The 27,766-nt window shown below is 40.8% G+C and overlaps 1 protein-coding gene across 5 annotated transcripts in view; it reads right to left on the bottom strand.

Annotated features, from left to right (window-relative positions):
* The window catches only part of ST3GAL3 (ST3 beta-galactoside alpha-2,3-sialyltransferase 3), a 170,386-nt gene that overhangs the window by 90,708 nt on the left and 51,912 nt on the right, over positions 1 to 27,766 (bottom strand). For all 5 annotated transcript variants that reach the window (XM_035333846.1, XM_035333844.1, XM_035333845.1 and 2 more), the window contains one exon: positions 14,244 to 14,336. In XM_035333846.1, coding sequence (XP_035189737.1) covers positions 14,244 to 14,336 — 93 coding nt within the window. The remainder of the gene's footprint in view (positions 1 to 14,243; positions 14,337 to 27,766) is intronic.

Here is a 27,766-nt window from a genome sequence, read left to right as displayed (position 1 = left end):
ATTTCATTTCAGCAGAGGGAAGGTGGCTGCAATGCTCCAGGGATGATGTGAACTGTGGGGTCTTTTACTGAGCAACCCTGACTGGAAGCCCACCAGTTTGTACCTATCAGGGGGAACTGACACAGCTTCCAGAGCCCAGGAGGCAAAGCTTTGCACTGGCCCGTGAAAAATAACAGGCAGTGTTCCCTCCCTGGGCCCCATGCCCCCTCAAAACACCCCCAATAGCCAGAACTCTGTGGACCACCAGTACAGACTCTTAGTTTTATCTGCTGCCTCCAAGTCCACCAGTTCCATCCCATCTTGCTTCCTAAGCTAGAGAATTTGTAAAGCTAAATTGATCAGATGTGATAAAAAGTTGTGGCTGTAGATACAAAGGCAGAAATATCCAGAACCATCAGGAGCTCCAAAGCTCAAAGAGGATGAGCTGAGAGATGTGTCTCTGGTTCTTACCCAGACTGTTACTATGCTTCTACTTACAGGCAGCTGAGAATTCAGCTTCCATTCACACAGCTAGAAAGCAGTGTGAATAGGGCACACACACTTTAAATACATTTCCTGACGCAGGATTTATGAAGTGCTGGATAAGGCCTTTTAAGGTCTTATGCTGCGAACAAGAAATGTTACTATTTTATTTATAAATACAGTAAACAGAGATGCAGCCAAAGATTGGTAAAGGAGGGCCACTTACTATGCAGCCTGTGTGATACACCCACACGAGAAGGCCAACGGAGCTGAGAGGAGAGCTCCGGGCAGGAACCAGGGAGATGGAAGAGATCATCGAGCACGGGAGAGGAAGGCCCAGGGCTGTGGCACTGTGCAATGCTGAAGGTGAGAAAGGGAAACAAGCATCTTCCTCCCTAAGACTGCTGTGAAAAGCAGCTTTATGGAGTCAAAGTTGACACTTCGCTTCTCCACAGCTGATACAAGCCTCCCAACTCTTCAAGCAGCTGATGAAATTCAGATAGCGATGTCAGGCATATTCAAAGGCTTGCATTTGGCTAATTTCATGGGTTTGTTTTGCAGCTATTTCCAGAACTACTAATCCAGAACTTAAACTTAAGCTACTAATCCAGAACTTAAACTGTGATTTTCTCCAAAAATTATTCTTTTAGTGGTCTAATGAAGAGAAGGTACATTGTAACCTCCAAAAAAAAAAAAAGAAAGCCACCCAAACATAAAACGTAGCCAACACTCTCAACACATGTACACTGAGACAAGCTTGAAAACTTGCACCGTTGTGTTTCTAACTCTTACTGAAGGCTGTTTCAGACCTCACTTTGCCAGGTCTTAGGTATTAGACAGGAAATTCAGCAGCAGTTCAAAATCAGTGCCATGGAGAAAAAAAAAAAAAACAAACACCAACATAGGAAGTGAGATTCCTACAACTCTAGAAAGCCCCACACAACACAGTAGCACGTTAAATACCAGCTTTAAATCAGTTTTCCCACTTAATTTTTTACCCCTTAACAGCCACAGAGTAGTCACTATGAACAACCTGTTTAGGTCTCTTCCTAAACCAGCAGTCTAGAATATTTATGGGTCATCTTCCCCACAAGGCAGAACGCCTTCTCAGCGATACCTGCTTCATGCTCTCCAAAAATAGTGATGCTGACAGTTATTCAGTTTATCAACCACATGTAAAAATCCCTTGTGCATTTCTATAGAGGCAACACAATTTTATTAAACAAAGATAGCTCTAGTCACCAATAAACCTGTCTGCAGGAACATCTTTCTCTTTGCTTTCCCCTCATGCCTCTTCCCTCTCCACTGCCTTTACTGGGGTTCTTGCATCTTCAGTAACTAAGATTTCTTTAGATTAGCTAAAGACAGGATTATCTCAGAATAAACTGCCCTCCTGGTATCACTTTATTTGAATTACTGGATCTTCTAATTGTTTATCATAAACCAACATTCAAATATTTTGAAATCTTAACTGAATAAAGACAGTTCTGTCAGTGAAAATATTTACAGTAGCCTCACTAATTGAGCCTGATTCCAGCTTCCTGAATCTCATTACAGTAAGCTGGGCACTGCTGCAAAAGTGAAACAAATAGGAGATGAATAAAAACAAACATTCAGAAACACAAGCAACTGCTTCAAGTGACATTAATCATTCCAAAAATTCTGTCAGAAACATCTCTCTGACTGGCGTCTGTCAAAATAGCTCCGATTCATCATCGTATGGCCATGGCTGAGATGGAAAACACACACAATAGACAGCACTGCAAAACTGGTACAGCTCTGAATTTTGAAGTGAATTATTTTGGTATGTTAGAGAACTCCAGTAGTAGCATGTTTCTCAGTATTCACCTCCTGTTCCCCCGGGCAGCCTGGTACCAGCACCGTTCCCTCCTTATTGGAGTGCACAGTGTCTGGAAGCTAATTATGCAGAATGAAGTGCTGTTTTCTTGTGTTTTCTGTCCTACAACCCGCGAGAGATGGTACAACACTGAAAATCCACGGAGACACAAACAAGGGCAGCAATGCAAGCAGGAGCACGTCCTGTAAGAGTGGTGGTGGTGTATAATCATACACTGGGAAAACACATAGACAGGCACTACAGCATGGAGTACTGCTCCTCTGTGGAACAAACTTCCTAGGAAGCAGCCTCCTGGGTTTGACCGAGCCGTTCCACACTCATGCACCACCTGAACCCCTTCCTCAACCCCAGGATGGCTCACTTTGTCCAGTGGCTCACAAGTTAAAGGCAAACTGTCTCACCTGAGAACCTGAAGCTTCTGCTGTGGGCATGGACTCTGCCTTAGGCTTTCTGCAGCTTTCTGCAATGTGGCAATATGTTGGCCAAATATCTTCACTTGGTGTGGTACTGGGTAGCAACGGCAGGGGGTTGTAGCTGGGGGCTGCAGTGGTGACCTGTGTCAGGAGGCCAGGGACAGCTGTATGTCCCTTCCAGCCAGCTGGAAGTTCACATGAGGTAAAGAGGTGGGCAGGTGTCTGACTTAAATTAAGCATGGGGAAGGTGGAAGAATGGTGATTACTTACATGCTTGCTTGGTTATGTTCTTTTCCAAATACCAAAATCTGTGATCAGGAGTTGGCATTAACCAGAAACAAAAAAGTTAGCAACAAGCAATAATTTGTCTGCAACAAGCAATAATTTTAAATACCCACATTTCCCTATCACCTATTTCTTTTCCCTGTTACATTTCCATTGTTTAGTTCACATGCTTTCCATTATCCAGGTCAGCTTACCCTTCTCTCATGTTGAATAAATGAAAGCTTAGGAACGCAGCTATCTGCAAGAGGAGGATGTCAACCCGATAGTCCAGGAGGCCTGTTCTGCTCTTACGGTTTTAGTTCAGTTTCCATCTGAGGAAATTAAGAACCATTAACATGACAGAAAAACACCACCTGTTAACTCTAGCTTCCTCTCATTTCCTGTCTGGACATGGTTTAGGAGTCTCCCAGTTACAGCAAATCCTAATAATGCGACACCAAAGAACGAAGGATGTGTTCCTCAGAGAGGAGGCAGAGGTGACCTCAAACTCCCCCTGCACACCCAGCGAGGAGCAGACACCAAACACAATTCCACTACAACACTGACCTGGGAGGAGCGAAGCAGAATAAACCTCCTTTCCTCTTAGGAAATGAGACTACTACTTTCCTGCTAAAACACCTTCCCCACTGAGCCCAGGCGGAACATCTTGCTGGTGGAGCAGGATGGATCTTTTGCCAGGACGCCATGGCCAAGACGGGCCAACTACTTCTCTGCAGATGTATCTACTCGGCCAAGTTTCTTTACCCTTGACAGACGAGGAAACCCCTGTGTGAAACGAGCAGTTACAGAGCAGAAGTAAACAAGCCTAGCATTTATAAACTGTTTGCTATCCGGTTGTTCCATAAATAGTTATTATTACCCAGGAGATCAGAACTGTCCAAAGGAGGAGAAATGCCCAGTACACGTGCTGACTAAAATCCCCAACAAGGGAAAAACAGAGAAAGTTTGTGGTTTTCTTATTTTAGCTTTCTTTGCTTAAACTGGAACCTGTAACGCTTACTCTGCCTCCTTCAAATTTAGGACATCTTTTCCCAACAGCTCCAAGAGCGGCAGCCACAGGTCCAGCAGTGACAGGCTGCGTGCTCACAGAGCCCTGGGCCAACATCTTCCTCTGCAGATGCCGAAACTCCACAGATGATGTTTAAGAAACAAATCAAAAGCAAAAAGAACTGGCCACCACCTGCTCTAAAGAGCTGCCTATTTCACCAAAGGTTACATTCAGACTGCCTGGAGCTGGATATTGGAGCCTTAAATACCCACCTGGCCATCAGGTTACGCATTTACAAACAAATGCTTAAAATATAAACAAAATTTGCAGAGCAGAAAGGCTGTGCTGCTCATCCCTAACTCACTGCTTGGTGAAGCAGCTGGTGTGGCTTTGAACCTCCCTTAAGACCAGTCCAAAGTTGGTCCTTTCTGTCCAAAATGGAGCTGGAGACCCTCACACTGCAACAGCTGCTGTCCAGAGCACTTGGACAAGCTGGGATGGACCCAACAGGGACAGGGAGAGCCCTCATGGCCCAAGGACCTTTCCCTTGCCTGTCATGGTCAGGTTTTATAACACAATTCCACCTTTCTTGTAGCATTCCTGGGATTTATATTTGGAACTGCTCATTCACAGGCAGATCTTCTCTCTCTCAGTGTAAACTGTTTCATTCCTAAATAAATCAATTAATTTCTCAGGAATCTTTATGACACAGAATCACTGTCAACCGTGCAATTCTACGGGTAACCCAAGGTATGCACTGGTGTAAACATGAACCTAGGCTGGTACTGCTGATGAACAGGTTAGAAACAAGCTAAAATTTGTGTGACGTCAATTTAGGAAGGGCAAGCCATGTAACCCTCTAAAATGACAACCTTTGGGGTTTATTTCTTTTACAAGAACCGTGCAAGACGTGTTATTTGAAATATCCACAATTCTGAGGCTTTCATCAGTTGTTTAAGCTTGGAAGAATAACAAATCCACATGGCAGATGTGATGATTTTCAGGGCAGTCGCAAGGAAACACTTCTCTTCAGAGAGCTGGGTTACAGGTGGGACGTGGGGTAAGCTAGGGCCCTGGCTCTCTCACAGAAAGTTTCAAGGCATGTAAAACAATGATTCCAAGTACTTTAGGAGAGAAAAAACAACCATGATGGTTGTTAAAGCGATGGCAAATCACACAAAAAGAAAAGCACTTTTTTCTGAATGCATAAATCTTCAGATATTTAGCAAAAAAGAAGCTTTTTTTAAAAAAAAACAAACAAAAAACAAACAAACAAACAAAAACAACAAACAAAAAACAAACATACTGAGTAAAATACAGCATCTCATTGCAGTCAGCTTCACGTCAGTATGTGGCAACACATCTGCCTTGCTTTCCAGCACTGAAAGTGATTTGGGTTGGCTTGAAGCAGTGAGCAAGAACCCTCGTGAAACCACAGGAACCCACCAAGCCACCCTGCTGCCTGACATTACTACACCAGTTAGTGTTACTAACTGGTTTTTGGTTTTGCTGCATAGTTACCTTAAAATTATAGGAAAAAGTTACATTACCAAGAAAGTAATTACCTAAAGTACTTACACTGCTGTGGAGCTTCTACAATGTTATCTGAACATCATCCTCAAGTGACTTTTCACATCACTACAGTCAAAAGAGATTTTTTTATTTTTATTTTTAATCTTTCTAGTTTTCACCTTCATTTGCCTAATGTAGAGTTGGAGGGCTCCCCAGACTCCTTCTAATTTAGCCTAATAATCTTGCATAAATTAGGCTTGCTTTTCATCCGTACTCTTAGCCAGTGTACATTGGCTGGGTGACAGCATTTGCATGCCCTGATGCTCCTGAAACATTTCAATAATTGAACAAAGTGTGACAGCAAAAAGGGAGGAGAGAAAGGTAGAAGAAGAAAATAAATGATTTGAAATCCATCCCCAAATAGGGAACTTGATTAAAACCACCAGTAGGGAGAACAAACAATTATCCACTCTGCAACACAATTCAGGAAAAACTCTGAGGGAAGCTGCACAATTTTTACATCAAGGAGAAACCACTGGTGACGTGCAGAGCCTCAAAGACACCAGGAAACTTCCTGAGGCTCAGGGAAGATGATGGGGTGGACCAATTATGATGAACCTTCAGAAAGTAGATGTCAGAATTTTAATGAAATGAGAAACACTCAAAAAGCTTTCCTAAAGGGATTTATGAGTAAAAAAAAAGAAGGCAAGACATGCATATATAAAAAACAAACAAAAAAATAACATCACCACAACATGGCAATACTACATACAGAATTCAACTTTCATGCTGATATTTGCATTTTAATTATCTACTGTTAGTATCTTTTACATAAAATCTCTCTGAAATAAAAGCACTATGTCGATCATTGAGAAGTGAAGCAAGCATTGAAAAAGACTCAAAGGCACCCAGATCCTCAAACAATCTTTGCTGCAAGATTCTTCCTGAAAGTTAAATATTCTTATTAGTATAGCTTTTGAGCAGATGGGCCACAGCAACAGAGCCCAAACACATGCACAATAAAATATGCTCATTTGGGGGCACGCGTTACATTGCTTGCTTCTATTACAATCATGCATGTTCACACAAATACAGCTATTTATTTGTACATTTGCAAAACCGTAATCACCCCCTCAGGCCCAGTTGTTTGTTTTGGTTAAAGTTCAGAATTTCAAAATAACTATAGTATTGGGGGGGTGGAGGGGCCAGGAGGAAAAAAAGGAAAAAAAAATCCTGTTCCCACTCTGGCATATGGTGCAGTGTGTACTCATACTGAGGTGAGAACAAAGATGCTCCTGCACCTTTTCCGAAGGCAAAAAGGCACATGCACCCCAAGGTCCACGTGCCCATATCGGACCATTCACCTCACAATCTCACTTAATTCAGAAGTCACGGAAAGGATCCTGAAGACAAACTTATTGGGCACAAAGCCTGCACATCACATGGACTCGCACACATTTATCGTTATTATTAATCCTGAGAGAGGTTAAGCATGAAAGATTTCAGCTCCAAAAATAGATCTTGCATGGATCCTACTGTCATGATGAGCACATAGGAATTGCATGCACTCTGCACATTTTTTGAAAATGAAAACAGTCAACATGGGATTAACGCGAACAACCTGCACGAACCGAGGGTGAAACCAGACACCTACTTCCTGCCCAGGTGGCTGAAGGGGTTTTTGCAGGCCCATCATCTCAGCTCGGCGTACCCATGCTGCACCCTTGGCTGGGCTGGTACAGGGATTTGGTAATTCCATAAACTGGATCAGTGAACTCATCTGGATTAAGAATAATCTTGCGCAAAAGGAGTCGATGGATGGGGGAGGGAAAACTAACGTTCGGACATGAGGATTATTTTACTTATCCAGTTTATTGCACTGTCTGCAGGTGTTTATGCTAGCTCAGGTAGGGGAGCAGCACAAGGCACAGACAGCATGAACTCCTTAAGCTAACAAAGCCAAGACAGAAAGAGTATGCAGAACAACACCTGGATCTCAGGGCAATGAATTAAGGCGCTAGCGCTGAAGTTCTGTTTGCACAGCCTCATCTGCTCATCTCCGGCATTACAATCATTGCTCTCTACAACAACAATGAATGCAAGGAATCAAATAAAACTATCAAAGAGAAATGAGTTATCTGACCACACTCTTTAAAGTCTGCTCTGCTTATCACCTGTACCAGTTCTCAACACCCTGAACATCAATTATCAGATGCTGCCACTTAATACCTGCTTCTTCCTGAAGCCTGTGCAGGTGGAACCGACTGAAGCAGTCGGAGCATTGTGAAGGACAATCCCATTGCCATGGTTATAAATAGCAACAACAGCTCAGACAACAATCCTAGCTTGAACATTAAAAGCAAACCTCTTCTAAAAGACTGTGCTGCACATTCACTAAAGCACAGTCAGCTGAGACGGAATATTTGGTGAGATAACATACTTTTCACCTTTAGGCAGAAGCAGGAGAGATTTGAGCCTCTCAAATGAGTGCTTGGCAATAAAACAAACACAGGAATTAGCAAAGGAACATACATTAGGACCTGGTGTATCCTCTGACACAATTCTGTCACTCAAAATCTACATTAATATATGTTTTTAAAAAGTACCCTCTGTGTTTTCAAACTGGATATAATACGCAACGCACAAAATACAGAGATGAAAAAGTGAGAGAATCAAAATGTACAGGGAAAAAAGGCAGTATTTCATCACAAGGAGCAAGGTAAAGCAGTGCAGCAGGCTACACTTGCCGCCAATGAGGGTGGTGTGGCAGACAAGGATGTGTTACGGGAAAAGCCACCAAGACCTGGGTGGGGAGGTGAGGTGCCGCCGCAACGCTTTGATGAGCACCACGCCGCCTGCATGCTTTGGCTCGCACGCTTGTTTAGCCGGGGTTTTTACAAAACACAGAGTGAGGAGGCGAAGGCAGGCACGTGGCGTGCTCTGGCTCCCAGGTCGGGAGGCAGGGAACAGTGCACGGGCTGGAGAGGTGTGAAATGCCAACTGCTCAGCGCCCCTGGGCACCGCTGCCGCCTCCCATCCCTCCCATCCTGGAGTCCTGTGCTCCTTCCTGAGAGTGGAGTTCACTATGGAACCGAGGAAAGCTTAGGGCGTTCAGCACTTACCAGGAGAAAATATACCCCCATCAACATGCCCCTGCCCCTATACATTGAAAAAAAATTATAAATACACACATATATATAAATATATATTTTATATGTATATATATATAAAAGGGTACTGCTACCCACTGCACCCAAAAAGATCACAAACTATGCGTAAGGCAGGTCATGCTGCAGTCAGGGAACACTTTAAAATTCCCGTATCTATTCTCAGTGGTAAACTAATTACCCAGCCTGGTTCTTCAATGAGCTCTCCAGAACCACATGAAGCTGCCATCCTTCGGCTTCCTCTGCTCTTCTTAAATAGTTAATCAAAAAGGAAACAGCAGTCACCTTCCTGGCAGCTTCTGAGTGCGGAGCTCCTGCCCTGTTACTTGGGCACAGGGCCATGCTGCGTATGGCAGTACTTCACGAGGCACTGAGACGGGCACGCACGACCCAAGTCAGCTCTAAACAAAGGGATGGTAATTCTCTTTTCATTTTTTTTTTTCCTGAATATCTAAGTAACAAAGCAGGAAAGCGTAGATTGGAAAGGTGTTCCTGTGTGCTTATTAGAAGAAGCACAGGTTCCAAGAAGGAGATATGGAAATGAAGGGGGAAGTGTTTGGAATGAGGGGATCACATTTTGATATCATCCCAATCCACACTAAAGTCCTTGCTAAAGCTCCAGTTCCACCTGAAACTCCAAGCCTTATCAGAATTATGCTCATTAGAAAAACAAAACAAAACAAAACATGTTCTTAAGAATAAAAGCTTCATAAACTGCATCTGCAGGACAGCGATGGCAAAGAAAATTTTACTGAGCTCCGATACCAAAGGTACAGGAGTATCTGTACGTGATGAAGAAAGGCACTCTGGAGCTGGCTGTACACACCTGGCCTGTGTAAGTGGAGGAAAGCACAGAAGTCAAGACCTGTAACATTAAGGGGGACCTAAGCATCAGAAAAATAAAGACACATGACAGATGATGGGAGAAAGTCACTGAAACGTCTTCATCTGAAGTATACCCACATCACACATTCCCCACTGCTATGAAAGTTTAAAACATTCTGAACTTCATGTACAAAGAAACAATTCAGCATGAAAATATAAAGCCAGAAGAGATTATGTGAGAGCTGGTTTTCCTCAGAGCGGAGAGTGGGCTGCTGTATTTAAAATGAACTCTAAAAAGGAAAAATGTGAATTTGGTGAATGTGAACTGTCAATTGCTAATCAGTAGAAAGCTTACAGCAAAATAACCAAATAAGTGAAACTCATTTTGTTTACGAACTGACTGAAAGGAGTTTATAATTCATGTATATAAGATTATTTTTTTTAGCACCAAGTCACTAGAAAGAACTGTTTATAACCATATTCTTGGCACTAAGAAATAGTCTTACATAAATTCACTATTTTGGTCACAACACCTATAATTTCTTTATATATCAGACTTTCTTTTCCCCCATAATCTGAAATCCTTTCAGACACCCACTCTTTAATACTTCTTCCCCATATTCTCTCACCAAACACAGATTCACAAGTCTGCAGGCTGCATGCCCTCTGTATTTACCAACTCCTCGAATTTCTGGTGTTAGCTGCCAGCTTACAAGAGTCTGTGGTTGGAAAACTGTCAGTAGCTGAACTGTCCCAGGCTGGCACGGCAGCCACAAACCGTGGGCAGAGGTCTTTTTTCTCATTCAATAAAGAACATGGCATAGAAAAAGAAAGAACTGTACACAGGCAGCATCGCTTCCACAGCAAGGCCAGACAGGCGGGAGACTTGCGTGCTAACACAAACACAAGTTAGTGCCTTCCACACAGAGGTCACAGCATTAACTCCAGACTCGTAGGTGACCTCAGATCTGCTAAAAATAGTCAAATTCACTAAACAAAGCCCTACTGATATGATTCTACCAAAGACGCTTGCTATTTTCTTTGTTTCTTTGAGAAACCAGTAACCTTACTTCAGGCACTCTGAGTCATTGTCTACTGTTAGCTGGCTTCTAAGAGGCAGAATCAGATTGTTCTGGAAAGTGAAAAATGAGATAACCGAGGTCTCGCAGCAGAGCTCCTCCGGTTGCAGTGAGCACCAGAGGCAGCCCAGCTGGCCAGCTCCTAACGGAGATGCAACGCTGAGATCGTGCATCCACTCCTCTTGGTGGGCAATTGATGTCCCGACTCAGGCTGCATCTTGTTTCTATGAAGCTATGCCAGTCTGCCTTTAAGTCACACTAATAAAAATAATAATAATAATAACAAAAAACAGAAACACCAAAAACCAAGTTAATAGAACTTGACTGTCAGTGTTTTTTTTGTTTGCTTGTTGTTGTTTTTTTAATCTTTTGTCATCTATGAAACTCATCCTCAGGAAAAAAAGAAATTAACTGGAAATAGCATGAAATAGCATTTCCCTTCATTTATTTTAAACCTGGTACACTAAATTTTCATTTCCACTGCTTTACACACACAGTTATCAATCCCTTCTGCCCTCTGATTTCTCTACCTCAAAGTGCAAAGTCTAAGTCTGTTCACTCTTTCTGAGCATGGAAATAGCTCTGTGTTCTTGTTTATTTATTACCACCATATATATTTAATTCTTCTAGATCTGTTTCAAAGTTAGTTGAAGAGAATCACATCCTTTATTGAACACAGAGGTAGGTGCAAGGCACGAGACATGGTGGGATAACATTCTATTTTTTTCTGCATTTCTCTTTTGATATGTTCCCTCTTTTAACCACCACTGATCAATAAGTCACAGAACCATCCACAGTAATTCCAATTTCTCTTTCCCAATTTGCAAGGCAGACTGAGTACATCATTAGGTACATGTTGTCAGATCAATCTTCTCAATAAACACTGCCTGCCACCTAGCAGCACTGAACCTGGCCTGCTATCCTGTGATCCCATCGCTTTGTGCTGTCAGGCCCCTCTGACATTCTCAGAGTCAGCTTTTGGTCTTGCAACCTGGAAAAATGTGTCAGTGTTTATTACTCATCCCCTGTTCCAGATATTTTATGAGCTCTCGGAACAGCACAGATCCCAGCACATGTTCTGCAGAGGACTCTGCGAGTGACATTGCTATATTGTCCAATCTTCTCTCTCTTTTTTTTTTTTTCATACCATTCCCATCTTTACTAAGTCACTACCTAATCACTACAGGATTACACCAGTTTAATTTCCTAACAGTCTTGGAAACCCCAAGAGGTGTTTTGTTTTTTTAAAAAAGAAATCCAGACACACTGCATTAGTTAAATCACCTTCACCAAATGCTCATCCAGTCATTCACACAACATGAGCATATTTACCAGCCCAGACCTCCTGCTACAGAAGACAACTTGACTCCTCTCTGTTATCGCCCTTATCCTTGTTAACACCAACTCTATTCTTTTTTTTTATATATATATAGTTTCTACCAAGGTGCCTAATTTAGAAACCAGGCTCTCTAATAGTTTCCAGTTTCCCAAACACTCCGTGAGCCCCTCTTTAAAAGCCTGACACGTTTACTGCTTTTCATTCTTCCCTCTAAGGCCAATTTAAGCAATGATTACACACAACCGTGTGTAACTCAGCAACTTCATCGCTGAGTTCTTCACAAAGTAAGAACTTTTCCTAGCAATTCACTGTGCTGATTTGCTCCAAAATGTCACCCTTCTGACAGCTTCCCCCAGTTAGCTCCCCACAAAGGAGGTCTCCACATGGGAACCACTCTGCAGTGAATAGCAATGCAAATAACTTCTCAGCTACGGCTTTACGTTCCATTAGCACGCATGTAATATTACGATCATCTATCAGCCCATCAGGATCTCTGGCAGGCTTTCTGCTTTTGACAGTTAGACAAAAAGTTTTATTATTTTTCATGCCTTTCTAAAGTTGTTCCTCAACATTTTTCTGGCCTACCTTACTATGGTGTATATTTAACTTGCCAAAGTTAATGCTCTTTCCTATTCTCCTCATTTGGATATGTCTCCTGCTGCAGAAACATGACTTATTTCTAAGGAGCCTTGTTTACTTTACTGTTTAAGCCAGTCCTTGTTTGTTTTTGTGGCTTTCCTTCAGCCTCTTCTTTCCCCTCCCATCTCAGACTTTCACCACTGAAACTGGACACAGTGCTCAGGAAGATTTGGGTTGTGTGGGTCTTTTTGTTTGTTTGTTTTTGGTTAATGAGTGCAAAAGACGAGCAAAATTTCTCATCTTACGCATGTCCATGTAATCCCGAAACAGCATTTCAACTATGATACTTTGCTGAGACTACATGAAGCTTTTTCTGTCTGCTTCCAAGACAGCTTTTCTATCTTAAAGGTATAATCTGCATTTGTTCCTCCCAGATGTCTTGTTTCATATTTGGATGTCTTAAAATATATTTCATTGGACTGTGGCCACTTAAAAAAATCAAGTAATCCAGATTGTTCTCTAGAAGTACCCGATCATGAATTGAGTACTCCCCAATAAACGTATCATCTGCACACTTAACCTAGGATTTTTTCCAGCTTGGATTATTGATGGCGACATTAAGCACTGTGAGAATGAGAACCGATTGACTGAGGAAATAACCTTGTGGAAGTAACTCCCCAACAACCACATTTTGAAATTTCTAGGGCATTGCTCTTTAATCCGTCTAGCGCATACTCATGCTTGGTATAGTCAGAAGTCACATTTTCACCATTAAAGAAGTACTTACCAAGAAGAGTTACATCCTCTGAAAAATATTTATTCTATCTCAACTATTTCCATCATATTTTGCCTATTTACATTTTAAATTGCACTAAAAAGTCAGGAACCTTTAGAATGGGAAAACATTTATTCATTTTATTCATGCTTGAAAACAGCCAAACCAACTTTATCCAAATAAAACAAAACAAAAACAAAACAAAAACCCCAACATTTTATGGCAAAGACCAAGCCTGAAAAATGTCACCCTGAGAGAGCATGTTTTATATTAATGACATAAGCAACTGAAAACAAAAGCTAAAATAAAAGAAATTACGCAGGCAAGATGATTTACATTTAAGAGTTCTAAATATATTAAATTATGACACCTTGCTTGGCAATACCAGCTTTGTATAGTTCTCTGAGTATGAGAGAAGTTTCAGAAGAGAATTCTTTGCAGAACTACAGGTCAGCCATCCTTACACCATTCCTATGTAAACTAATGGTATTTCTGACATTGAATGCTAATAAAGAATTGAAGAACATCCTAAAAAAAACCTTCAGACCTTAGTAAGATATAGGAGAAGCAACTGAACACAAAACTCCAGCAAGATGATGTCTGTAGAACTGTAATTTTTCAATTCATGAACAAGAAAACAAACACTTAGACTAGAGAAAAGGTACTCCCTCTTTACATGACATTAGTTTAACACAGCTGCTTGTGAGGTGACTAACAGTAGTCTGTAAGTAGCAACTGAGGGAGAAAAATAGCATTTTGGGTTTTAGCAGGGAAAGAAACCCTCTTCTTGAAGTCAAATTTAAAACGAAAACGAGACGAGTATTTTTGCAGTAATTAGGTTATCTATAGAAATAATCCATCATATTGTTACCAGATTCTCAGACAGCTGAAACCTTTAAATGAAGATAACTAGCCTGTGAACCATGATGAATTTACTTGGAAAAAAAAGGTAATTACTTACTTTGGGAAGATGAGAGTCATGAGTGCTGATGCATAACCAGGCTTGCACACTCCCTCAGAGAAATTTGCATACCTTGATGCCAGTTCTGGAGGCCTGTAAAAAATAAGGACAGAGTGAGGACTCTCCTGCTATGAAATGGCTTTTGCAATCATCCAAGTCCTTTTTTTTTTTACAACTTTTCTTAGTAACAGCTATGAGGAATAATAGCCAACGCAGAAGGGTATTCATTTGTTGCAATATAGCACCACAGGAGAACAAACAAAGGAGAGAGTTAAAGATAGGTGAAATACCAGTAAACCACTATCTTTTGAAACATTTTCATACCTAGGAAGGTAAAGCTTGTGGAAGAAACGTATTAAGACACCTTTTTAGACTTCAGCTTTTCAATAGGGAGAAAGTATAACCAGCAGTTTGCTTTGGCTATTTTTCTAGAGTACGATCAATGTTAAAATTATAGAGAAGTATTATTTGTAAGATACCTTTCAAACATTTGAAACAAATTGCAGAGCAGTTCTGACAGGCTATCATCAAGGGATGCATTCAGCATTTGGGACAGACAACATTGCTGCTGTTCTGTTGAGATGTGTCTAATAATTGTGTTTGGCTAGCGATTCCAGGGCCAAATTCAGATATATATTTTTCTTCCACTTCGCTTTACTACAGAAGCAACATCTGTTTAGCATTTAGCAACTCAAGGAAAGATACTTAAGTCAAGTATATATTTTTTACCATAGACCTACTGAGTGACCTGGAAAAGTACCGTTTAATTCTGCTCGTGTTCCCATTTACCACCTGTAGAATTTTTATATTCACCATTTCACAGAAAAGGTTAACTCGCTCGGGCTTTTGAGATAACATTATATATCTTAATGTCAGTCACAGTATGAGAATGATTAATACTCCTACCAGAAAAATGAGTTTACAGTTACATCTTCAATAATCAGCGGAGGTTGCAAGTATTAACTGCTACTGAGAGCAGATCAACAATTCTGTATATGCAGCACTATTTCGATGGCAGTAGGCATGTAACAAAGGTGTTTTTTTTTGTTGTTGTTGTTTTTTGTTTTGTTTTGTTTTGTTTGTTTGTTTTCCTACAGGTTAATAACAACAGTCAAATGAAGACAACAGTACAGATTCACAAAATAGATCCACAAAAATCATTTTGAAGAGCCTAATATCACAACAGGATTTTCTTTTCTACACATCACCAACATCAGTTGGGTTGCAAACTGCTGCTGGAGGTAACAGCATGGAGTCAGCGCGTTTCACGTGAGTGATACAAAGCTGAACCCTGGAACTAAAAACAGGATCCTGGAGGGACTGTGAGCAGTGGTACAAACAGAACCCCAACCAGGGATATTCTATATGTGAATGTCAGCAGTTCTGTGCTGAACTGGCAGTAACTCTCCTTGTACTGGTACTGGAACCACTTCCCAAGAGACCATAGCCAGCTCCAACTGGATGATCAAGAGATGCAAGGTTTTACTATTAAGCACATATACTACAAAATTTCCTATATCTGTGGTTCTTGAAGAATATAGTTTTATTCAGCAGCAATATTCTTAAGTCTTCAACTGCTGAAAAAAGGACATAAGCTAGACAAAATAAAAAGTTACCCTAAGTATTTCATTTATAAAGACCTTTGTAGATAAAAACTACATGAAAAAAGGTAACATAGGCACAACTCTGATTCTGCCACAGATTTCCCACATAATTTTGGTGAAAACATTTAATCTTTTACTATCACAATTCCTCATCTTGAACTTGCACTGAATGATTTCTGTTCGGACTTTAGTCAAGATCTCTTTATAAATAGGCACAGGAAGGAAAGGTCTGTTGTTGACAAAACAGAACGTTTTAATGGTGCTAAAATATATTCCCTTCTAACACGGTCCAAAGGGACAGCATGGTGTATAGATCACTGCTTGCTGCAGCATGCCAGCATCTCAGGTATGAAGAAGTGGAGGAAATTTTAATCTCTATCAAGCAAATATAAGTGTTACTGGATTTTTCTGGCTTAGCAAAAAATATAGAGCTCCCTAATACCAAAATCTTCAAAAACAAGCACAAAGCAACTGGAATTTATCTGTAGCCACCACGGTAGTGAGTCATTGCTGGCAAACTTGTATAACCACTTGAATGGCAGGCTTTGCTCAAATGACCTCAGTGGTCACACAGAATATCTTGTGCCACAAGCACAGGCGTTTTTCTCTTTTCTGATTTAATAGCACTTTCATTATCAAATTAAAATGTCACTCAGATGCCCATCATGGCGTTTCTGCAGAAGAACAGCGGGCTGACAACCCCGTGCATTTGCTTCACACAGCAGGGCCGGTCAGCGCAGCATACTGATGCCGGAGCTGTCAGTTACAAAACCCACAAAGATACTCGGAGCTGCTGGAGCCCGAGGGGCAGAGCTGCTGACATTTCTTGGATGTGATGAAGTTCATGAGCCAGACTGCCAGAGGCAGAACAATTCTCGTAAGCCAATTGTAGCTGCCATCTCATATCACTCAACGTTTGTTCATCTCATTTCTTCTAGCCACTTATTAAGACAGCAGGCTACAGAAAACTAGAAGTGGGCACTCTGCATTTTTAAATCCATGTAGGGACACATTTTGTCTGATTTCTTCACATTATACATTGAGGCCACGCTGTCATTGCCAATATGCTTGTAAGGATAACCCTATATTAGCATACAACTCAAAGCTAAATGTTTAGAGTAAGGCTGCATACTGGCTTGCTCTCTACCATTCTCCTATCTCATGAAGCCATCCAAGCTGACACCAGTTTAGGTGTATAAACTTGTTTTGTGGTGTGTGTTGTTTTTTTCCCCTGCAAGATACATTGATCTCACAGAGATTGCTCTTCCATAAATTAGCCTGCAAAACATCTTGCATGAAGTGTCCTGTACCGCAAGGCTGATGCTGGAGGTGAGGTAGAGAACTACACATCAAAAAAAACACACTACTGTTAGTAGGTACATAGTTCTGTAACAAAACTAGTATTCAGATCTAAAATGTATGAATAAGCACCTCTTTCATATTTGATGATGATGTACCTATTACACTGCTGCATCTATTGCTAGCTTTGTGATTACCTTTCATATTTCCCAACAGAAGAAACAGTATTACTAAAAGAATGAGGCTGCAAAAGAAGCCTCACAAATTAGCAAAACAGGGTGCACAGCATTCAAGAGCTTAGGCTCGATTCTTGTTTTATAATCCTGATTTCTGCTTGCAAGAAATGGGTCAAGAACTATGCACCAAACCAACGTTACCTTCTTAGTGCTTTACTAGCGAACAGCCTCGCCTCGCTAGCCACTACTGTGCCTGGAATCGAAGGAGATGCTGATGACACGGGAATTATTGGGGTAAGCCAGCCAGGGCTACCGTGACAGTTACAGAACCAAGGTGGAAATCTTCTCTACATCTTCCAAGTCCAAGCACATTAGTTCCAGCTCCTGATTCTCACACTGCTCGTTATAGCAAGAACATCAGTTGGGTGAAGGTGGTTAAAGAGCTAGCAGAGATGGCAGACAGGACGTAGTCAGATGACACCGCGGACCCTTACATTTTGCTCAGACTTTGTGCAGGGGAAAGTAAAACAGTGAGATTCTACATTGCTCAAGAATGAATGAAGGAAACAATTCATAGTCAGTAACTGTAAACATCTGCGAGTTTTAAACAAGTGCCTGCATGAGGATGAAGTTAAAGGAAAGCAACTGGCTGATTTCCAGTAAAAAGAAACTGCACTCTTGCTTTTTTTCTTCTAACTTTTCTCCTATGAGACCAGTACACATCCTGAATTCCTCCTTAAGATTTTCTGTGCTTCTCTACACTGTTATGTAGCCATCAATCTTAACAAAATTTCACAATTTGGATAAGTTAAAAATCCAGCTGCTTTCAGAGGATTAGAAAAAGAAACAAGATTTTTCCTTCTGCATGAATTTGGCAGATGCGTGTCATCTTTTAATCTCAAACATGAAAGTGTCACCATGGTTAATTCCTTCATCATGCCTTGACCAGGGACAGCATGTCATCCTCATGGGAGTGGAATTTAAGTTCATTTTAAATAGGAAGTATTAAAAACTCAGTGTTTGGACCACTAAAAAAGAAGTGCGCAACTAAGCTCACATAATTGAATATTCAGAATGTAGTTTAGGAGACACATTTTGCCTCTTGGCCTTCTGCATGGATTTTAAATTGTGAACTGTAAAAACTGAAAAAGTTCATTTATTTGGAGATCATCTCTGAGGACTGGTTACACTTGCACACAAAACATATGTAGTGGTACATTTCTGAAACAAGGAAAATGAGTTATTCAGAAATGTGCTAGCCTTTCACCTTGAGGTTTCTCTCTTTGGCCTGATATAACTTGAGTCTTATATCTTCACAGCAGCTCTACAAAGTGTACAGCATGATACCTGAAGAATGAATAGGAGGCATCACGAGAACATGAGATGAAAGGAACATAGTGGTTAACATAGTGGTTATTAGGAAGTAAAAGAAGAAGGTGAATTGGCATAAAAAGGGCAGATCACTAGATCAAAGCAGTTAATGCTGAGACTCTCGTATCTACACCACACAAGATTCAGGGCATTTTACTTCAGACAGAATTTCCAGCCAGGTTCCCTGGGCCAGATACATCCATCTATCACGTACATAGCGCCATGTTGGCCAAAACTATACTCGTGGACCCTCCACACTAAATATTTGATAGGTATGTGGTGGCTCTTGGCATAAAGCTATCAGTTTACTTTCCCCCAAAATCTGTTCAGAGCTACATTTCAGAACCAGCCTGTGAACACAGTCAGCATGCACAGTAAGAGGCAAATATGAGACTTGCTTCAAAAGTACGGGACTGCTCCAGCCCAAGACACTAATGGATACATAGCCTGAGTGGCTAGGGCATGCAATTGTTTAGATTTTAATTAATATCAGTTACATATCTTTGAATGCTATTTTATACATTGTTTACAGTCTCAGAAATAGATAGCTTCCAGGTCTCAATATGCTTTTTCCATAATATCTGAGGCTTCTGAAGCAGCAAATCCCATTTGAGGTGGAAAATCCCCAAAACAAAACCACAAACCAGCCATCTCTGCAATTGGCAAAGATTTCATTCTTCCCTTCAGTTTAGATTGCCAGCAAGTACTACCCAGTTCACTTAAAGGCCAGGGAGGACACCTTTAGTGGGTCTGGTGATGCAGCTCTTGCACCCTCCTTCCATTATTGCCACTGAGCCAGAGGAAGAGAGGTCATGAATGACAAGAAGCGGGCTTAATACATCGATTCCCATGCACCAGTAACAGCAGGGGACAGAAAAAAAGTGTTTGCACAACTGCATTTTGCAAGTAGAGCCACAATCACCATGTTATCTTGACAGGTGGCATCTCCTCGAGAGCAAGACATTATGGAAAGAAGGTGAGCTGGTGAACCTTCCTCCTGCCACATCCAGCAGGAGTGCAGCTTGGTTTGGGAAACAGAGGCAAATTTAAGGAGCTCTGACTGTAGCTGCCTTAGAAGTTTCCAAACTTTGGTTCAAAGGATTACATGGATGGATCATGTGACACTTGCTGTTTTTCTAGCCCAGCTGAGGAAAAACTAAACAAACAAAAAAAGAAGGAATGAGGAGATAGAAGAGGAAAAGCAGAATGCTTACACTGAAAGAGACAGGAAATGCATCTATCACACTATAGCCAGCTAAACAGATATAAATATTTTCAAATGTTACTTCAGTATGTAAGCAAGTTCTTCAAGGAGATTGTGTGACTGAATAGGAAGGGAGATGGTTCAAATCCCTCTTTCTAAAAAAGAAATGATGCACACTAAAAAAAATGTCCTGTTCTGTTTCTGTAGCAAGAATTGTGGTTTCTCGTGAAATTAATTTCTTAACAGCAAAGATAATCAACACGTACATTTATTTATTTATTTGGACTATTTGAGAACACCAGCTGAAGAAGATTAGGTTACATTAAACTGGCTCAGGAAAACAAAGTTTTAAAGGCATTCCTCCAAAACCCATGGCACGCCTCCGTAGCCCTAAATGACAGCAAGACGCAATGTCAGTGCTATCTTTGGGAAATACCCACTAGACAGAGGGACACAGAAAGGTAAAGACCACAAACAGAACTGGCAATGTCGTTCACCCTTTGTGAAATGCCACCTTTGCAAAAACAAACAAACAAAAAAAAAAAAACACTGATGAGGTTTCCATCCTCTAAAAGGCTCGAGGATCCTAGTTCCTTACTGAATTCCACTCCAGGTCTTTGACATACTAGGAAAAAAAGACATTCCCATCCTGGAAGTAGATCACTAGGCAAATGAAGCAATCTCAGATTAGCCTCAACAGCGCTAATTACATAAACACCTTAAGAAATACAGCCGTAAGTGATTTGTGTTTCAGAAAGGTCTGTATCATTGTACCATCTCAAAGTTCAGAGCTTCCAGCAACCCAGCCTGGACCTGTACAATTAATAAACCTTTATCAACTCCTAAAAAAAAAGTTAGGGTTGTTGTAGACAAAAGAAACAGAAATAGTCAAGCTAGAAAGGATTTATTTTTATTTTTTTCAACCAGTAAACAAAGAAACTAAATGGTGAGTTTATAAAACTGGAGTCTACGGATAGAGGTAAAAATCCAAGAAAAGTCCATGGCACATTTTGTATGTGACCTCACGCTGCACACTCCTCAAAGAATTGAGTAATAATCCCTGATATTTCCTGATCTCCTTTTTGTTTGTTTTACAAATTGTAAAAGAGAAGAAAACAACTATATTCAAATAGAGATAATGAGTACAGAAAACAGTTAATTTGAGATCGTTTGTGTTTTTAAGGAAACATGACAGTAGAAAAATAGCTGAAATATCGTTAGATTACATTAAAAAGCATGAAGTATGGAAATTGGATTTGCAGAGAAGACAGCTGTTTACAAACAATATAGAAAATGTAATTAAAAACAAAAGACGAGTTCTGTTTTTTCAATTATTTATTAAATGTTGGACAAAAACTCAAATTAAGGATGAGGTAAGTTGCTGATAATTGACATAATTCCTGGATGCATATTATTGGACTACTTTCCATATCCAAAATTACGGTTTTCCATCCTCAGAAGATGGATGAACAAGTATAATTGTTCTGTTCTTACAGATAAGAGTCAAAGAAGATACACCAGAGGTTCGTCTCTTATCTGGAGATGGAGCGTGTTAGGACTCCTTAGTCATGAAAACTCTCACAGCAGGCAAAGGGATTCCTACATTAATTTGCTTCTGAAATAACTGCTTGAAGAGTAGAGCCTCCATCTCCCCAAAGTCAGAAGCGATAATGCTTCCTAATATTAAAACATGCAATTTGCAAAGCTTAGGAGGTTAACTGATACAATCCTCTATTTAAATAACTCTAGAAAGTCAAGGCTTGCACAATGGCCATAAAAAGTGAGCCAATTAAAAGTCTGATGGAAAATAAAACGCTCAAATATCACATCCACTTTTGCCCAAATGAAGGAATGTAAGATGATGAATTGAAATGTCATAATTTTACTGCTGTAACCCTCGGTCTTCATCACCGCCCCTCATCTGTTACATCTACAAGCAGGCAATGCTTTCTTTGGACCAGGAACACTGTTTTTCTATTTGCAGTGTAATGAATCCAGCAGTGTAGGCCAGGAAAGACCAACGAGTGCTAAAGGGATGGGAATTAATAACTCAACCCAATTAGAATCCAGGAATCCCCTGCCCAGAGTAGGAGTCAGTACCTCTGAAAACAAAGATATTCCCCAAAGACAAGAGTTGAAAAAGCAATTAACTAAAAATTCCTGAAGCATCACAGCTGAAATCACAGTTTTAAGTCTGTGGATGCTACAGTTTAGTAGATTTGAATGTCAAATTTCAGTGGTTAGCAGTTTTAACTGCCAAGTGAGAAAATCAGTTAAACTAAGGCTTAATCACCAAATTTTACTTCTGAAAAATGTAGTTCATTTCATTCAAGAACACAAGCAGTCTACAGAATACTTGACATCAGAGAAACTTACAGTGCTCAGCCAGGTTCAAAAGTACATTGGCACAGCAGAATGGTCTGGAAAATGCCAATAGTCATTATTTACTGCTTCCCATATTGTCAGAATTAGGGACACCAACCAAAATTAACCTAAAGATAGTAAGACACTGACAAAAGGAAGCCCTACTGTCACGTAACGTGCATCTGATCAGCAGATTTCGTTATGTCAGCACATTAGTGCAGCCAAAAGCAGAGCTGGGATCCAAAGCCACCAGCAGGTCTGCCAGCACCTCCACCTCTGGTTGCTAAAAAGCAACATGGGAGCAAGGATCACTTCACACTCATGTTTTACCACCTCCCTGAACACTTGTGCCGAGCACTTTCTGCAACAAGACATGGGGCAGGTGAACCTTCGGTCTGCCCACTTGTAGTTTCCCCACAAAGGAAGTTCAGGATATTAGTCCTTTATGTTGGAGCAGCACCTCTATTTTATAGGCAATTGGCAGAGATCAGGCCTCAGGGGAATAAATCCCACTTGGAAGATTCTCTCTCAGCTTCTTGGTAGTAAATCTTTAGTGAGAACAGTTCACAATATTCTCCCCCTCTTCATTTTCTCAGGTGACTTTGCAGATTAAGAGTGACAAAGGTTGCCCTCTAAACTTTTCTCTGAATGATCTGGACAGCCTGAGATGGAATAACAAATCAATTCTTCTTAACCAAAGAAAAAGAAGTTTTTTTTCCTCCTCTCCCAGGCTGGACTGAAACGGAGAGGAAAAAAAGTTGGTCAGTGAATAAATTACTTTAGATGGCACAAACAGACGACCTCACAATTGGGGAATGTGGTTTAGCGGTAGTGTTACAAAATGCTGTACACAGTCAGGAGGCCCTGAATTTTTTTTGCTCTCTTCTTTCTGTAGTAAGAATTCAAAAGACGCTGTCTTCACTGACCTATATTAAAGACAGATGCCACGGATCTGAACTCACACCAAGTAATCTAATAGGTACCACGCTGAAGTCTTCAGAAGAAGAAAGCTACAAATTGCTGGGAAAACGTTTCCTCCAGAAACCCTGCTAGAAATACAGAAGGTAACACTGACCTGGAGAAGCAGATACTGGCACTCAGCGTGCCCTCATATAACAAAATCCAACCTGCTTTAGGGTAAATAATAAAGAATAGCCAGTACTGTTAACAACAAGAAACTGCAGAGCCTCCCAGATGGAAACCTCTCCTCTGTGCTCCGTACACTATTCTAATGAATGCTCTTCTGGTCAAACTATTTTTTTAAAACTTCAAAGAGCAGCTGCTTGTCTGAAAAGGCAATCCAGCCAGCACCCCAACTGCCACATGTAACTGCAGTGAGTCAGAGAACAGGACGAAGTCTGTCTCAGAAAGAACTGCGCACAGCCTCGTTAATCTGACCTCCCTTCTTGTATCACCCTTGCCTTCACTGAGCATCAGTCCCAGAGGAAGCGGCTGGTCAGGGCTCTCCAAAAAAGTGTATCCAAAAAAGTATATGCCCAAGTGCTTGGCCAAGATGTTTGGTGTACAGGTTAAGGCAATCTTCAAGGCTGGGCACTGAAATAGGCTTCACTTTCCAGTGGAACAGGTCCTCTCCTCTCTTCGTTAACTCAAACGAGCAACACTTCACAAATTCACAAAAGCCTGAGTTCTGTGATTATAAAACACAGCTTTGAATCCTGTATGGATTGGAGTATCCAAACGCATTCAATATGCATATCATAAACATTTTGTTTCTTGGCTTTTCAGTTTGTCCTCCGTCAACCAGCTGGAACAGATCACGTGGCAGACAAGAAAGAAAGAAAGAGCCCCTACACATTCTGGCAGTTTTCTGCCTCTCCCTTTGTGGTCCTGATTCTCCCTGCTGAGAACAGACCTGGGGCTGTCAGCAGCAGTGTTTGTGTCTGAGCTCATTTCTGCCGTGAGCTGAGAGAGAATCCCACGTGCTTCTGTGTAACGTGAGAGGACAAAGCATGCCATAGAAGTTAAGCTTTGGGTTTCCCAAAAGCAACTAGAGAAAATCTCATCTGAGCTTCACAATTCAACTCAAATATCCGTAGCGTTAAAAGGATCCTACAGCAACAACAGCTCATGACTCCCTCCCTGATGTGGCACATCAAACAGTTGTGAGTAACCTTCCTGCTGCAAGGTAGCCTTCAACATGTCTGGTTCAGTGCCTTGAGCACCACACAGCACCAGCTCTCCCACCAGCCCTTGTCAGGGTCCTTCAGGGTACTTCTCCAGCGCTGATTTGTCCAGGATGCTAGCAGCAACATCATGCTTCCTAAAGGAAGAGCATATTCTAAGTTGATCAACCTGATCCGAACTTACTCTGGTCCTAGGTCCTCCAAACCTTGAAGAACTTTAAACAGCAAAACAAAGAGATTTTTACTAAGCAAGACAGAGTAAAGTTTCTGTAAGACTGGGAACAGAACAAATAAAGCATATTTAGCTTATATTTAATGGGGTTTCATCAGTCTCTCACACCTAGAGTTCTTCGAGCCTATCCTCTTTGTGAAAAGCTCAGGATCATAGTTTCACAGTATGGCACTCAATACCTGCCTCTCTTCTACTATGCACTTCTTCTCAAGCACAGCAACAGAGCTTCCTTAGTTCTTTCAGCATAAATTAAATATTATTTTACCTAGCATATTATAATCACAGCCGTTAAAAACATGTGGTAGCTTTGCTGTCCTCTACCAGCATGCAAGAAATCTGTATGAGTTCATTCCACCAAACTCTTCCTTGCCTTGATATATATATTATTTTATACACACGCATATACACACACTATATATATTCTTAACATTTATTTCTGGCATTTTTAGCACATAAACACAGCACGGCCTTGACATATCTGGTCACATTACAGCAATGCAGAAGACAAATACAGAGGCAGATTGAGTAAAGTAAGCTGTCTCTTCCCATACACCCCATTCATAAAACCTCCTCCCTGCCACTTACACAAAAAGATAAATAAAGAGCTGACAACTAAACTGTGTCTAGATACCACAGCACAAGTGCTTTTCTGAGTAAGAGACATGCTTCAGAGGCAGGCTCGATAAACACTGTAATGTTCCCTTGATGGAATACATTCAATTCTTCAGGGAGGGCATACGAGGATTCCTTAAAGTATTTCCATGGGCAAACAAAAGGGAAGGAGAGTTCCTCAGGGGTGGAACAGTGCTGGCCCGCAAGATGGGATTGTGTTAAGCCCGTCAGATGCTGGAGAGCTGATGCCTGGTGATCACGTACATGCCTGAGCGGTTTCCAAAAGAGGCAACTCCTGCATCAGTTTAATGATAAGCCCACAACTGCTTTGATTCAGGACAGGCAGCAACAAAACACCTGTTTTCACATTGTTCCTTAAGACCAGTATCAAGAATACAGCGATGAATGCCAATGTTTTAGCATAGATCCATATCAAAACCCACGATACCACAGAACATCTAGTCCTTGCAATAAACTGCGTAGCCAATTAGAATTTGAATGAGATGTTCCCTTAATTGCCTCAACACAGCATTTCTAACCTCTTAAACTGAGGTTCTGGGAATGATCTATGCTTAGATAGCCCAATCCATCACAGTGACGTGCATTTATTCAATTTCCATAACATATTCAGAGATCAGGAAGGTCTGAGGAGGAGAATATTCAGTAACCGTAAATTTTAAAATAGTTCACGAGGGCAGAAGCTGGCCAAAAGTAATTTCTTTACTTGGCCTAATCTCTGACTGTTAGAAGAGTTTTCTGAAGGGAGAATACGAAGCATGGCCTTTTGCGTGCACTTATCCCAAGATGATAAAGGAACACGAAGGCTGCCGGTAATTTATGTGCTTATAGGTAGTTCCTGAACTAGGTTTTGCTGCTAAAGTAAGTTTACTCTTCTGGGAAGGCAACAACTCAAAAAATGCTTGCTCAAACAGTAAACTAATTTTTAAAGTTACTAGCTGTAATCACATTCACCCCAACAAATTACACTGTTAGGTTAATGCTACTGTATTGACAAAGTACAAACAAAAGTGTTCTGCCTTATAGATATGGAAGGAAGAAGAGAACTGAGCCTTTTCTTTGTAGGCTTCCCAGTCTGCCTTATAAAAGAATATGTGCAAACCCAGTCCCAAGATGAATATATCAAGAAAGAAACTAAACTCATGCATGCCGAACACCTTCACAGATGCTCACCTGAAGAACAAACCCATCTAACACAAAAATGCACGCTAGTTTGAACTACATGCATTACAATTTACTGGTGGAAACCCATATTGGCCATTGTTATAGTGCTCAGATTCAAAATTATAGTGCTCAGATTCAAAAAATGAGCTGAAAAGCTTAGAGAGTCATCCTTTTTTGTATTTAAAATATGTCAACTTTCCACCAATGATACAGAGTTCCCCTAGCATTTGAAGATTTATTAGTCATCCTTAGCTGTCCAAAAAGTCCTCAGCTACTCTTTAAAAATTAAAAGAATGTTGCCCAGACATAACAATTCCAAAGCACATACACTTAGGTATCTGTTGCTTGAATTGTTGTTGCTGCTGAGGAAAGCTTTTTTCTTTTTTATCCAAACAGAACAAGACCCCCTGTATTCATTGTTCTACCTTTTCTATAAACACACTAGCATTGTTTTCACTTATCCTGTAGGTAAAACTGGTTTTCCAGGAACATTTTTCTTTCTTTCTTATGAAACTGAACTTAGTGGGGCAAACAGCATAAAACTGCTCTAAACAATGCCCAGCCATTCATATTCTTGCTTTACATTCTTTTCCCACATAGCTTGATTCATAATTACTTCCAGCTTCAGGAAACTGGCCCTTTTAAAAGCACCAAACATAATTTTTTAATCTTTGTTTGCATACAACAAATCAAGTAATGATTCAGTTACATCTAATTATCCAGAAATTCTGACTTCTACAATCTTTATTTTCTTCATCTCCTGATGTTGTGTCTAACACGAGAATCCCAAAGTTAGATAAAAGACCCACATTAGGAATCTTTATGAGAATTTCAAAATACCAAAATTGGGAAAAAATATGAAATGAGCTAGCACGAACAAAACAAAACTGGGATAGCAATTGCATCCCAACCTCATGTGGGAGGTTTAATGAGATGAACAAACAGCCCAATACCCGAATCACTGTGATTAGTCAGGATTCATTTTTAAACACCTGAAACGCTCAAACAATTAGTGCAGATTGGAAGAGATTAAGTAGAATGGAATGAATTAAAAGTCTGAGGAAAAACCCAAAATGAAGAAGAAATAAATAACTGAGTATCAGGAAAACACCAATGATATAAAGTATGTCAAGCCTTGAAATAACCATTCAGAAAAAGCGATGTCGAGACGCGTGCTCCCAATCCTGCCTAGGCAGGATGGGACATCCCTGTGACTTCTCACTTTACTTTTCCCCCCACGCAGGGCTGCAGAAATACAAAAAGTGGGAAGGGGAACAGGGCACAAAGAAATCCCCCTGCAGCAGGCACGAGGAAAGCCCAGCATTCCAACATGTT

Source organism: Oxyura jamaicensis, chromosome 8, assembly GCF_011077185.1.
Source record: "Oxyura jamaicensis isolate SHBP4307 breed ruddy duck chromosome 8, BPBGC_Ojam_1.0, whole genome shotgun sequence".
Taxonomy (NCBI): Eukaryota; Metazoa; Chordata; class Aves; order Anseriformes; family Anatidae; genus Oxyura; species Oxyura jamaicensis.
This window is presented reverse-complemented; position numbering and strand designations above follow the sequence as displayed.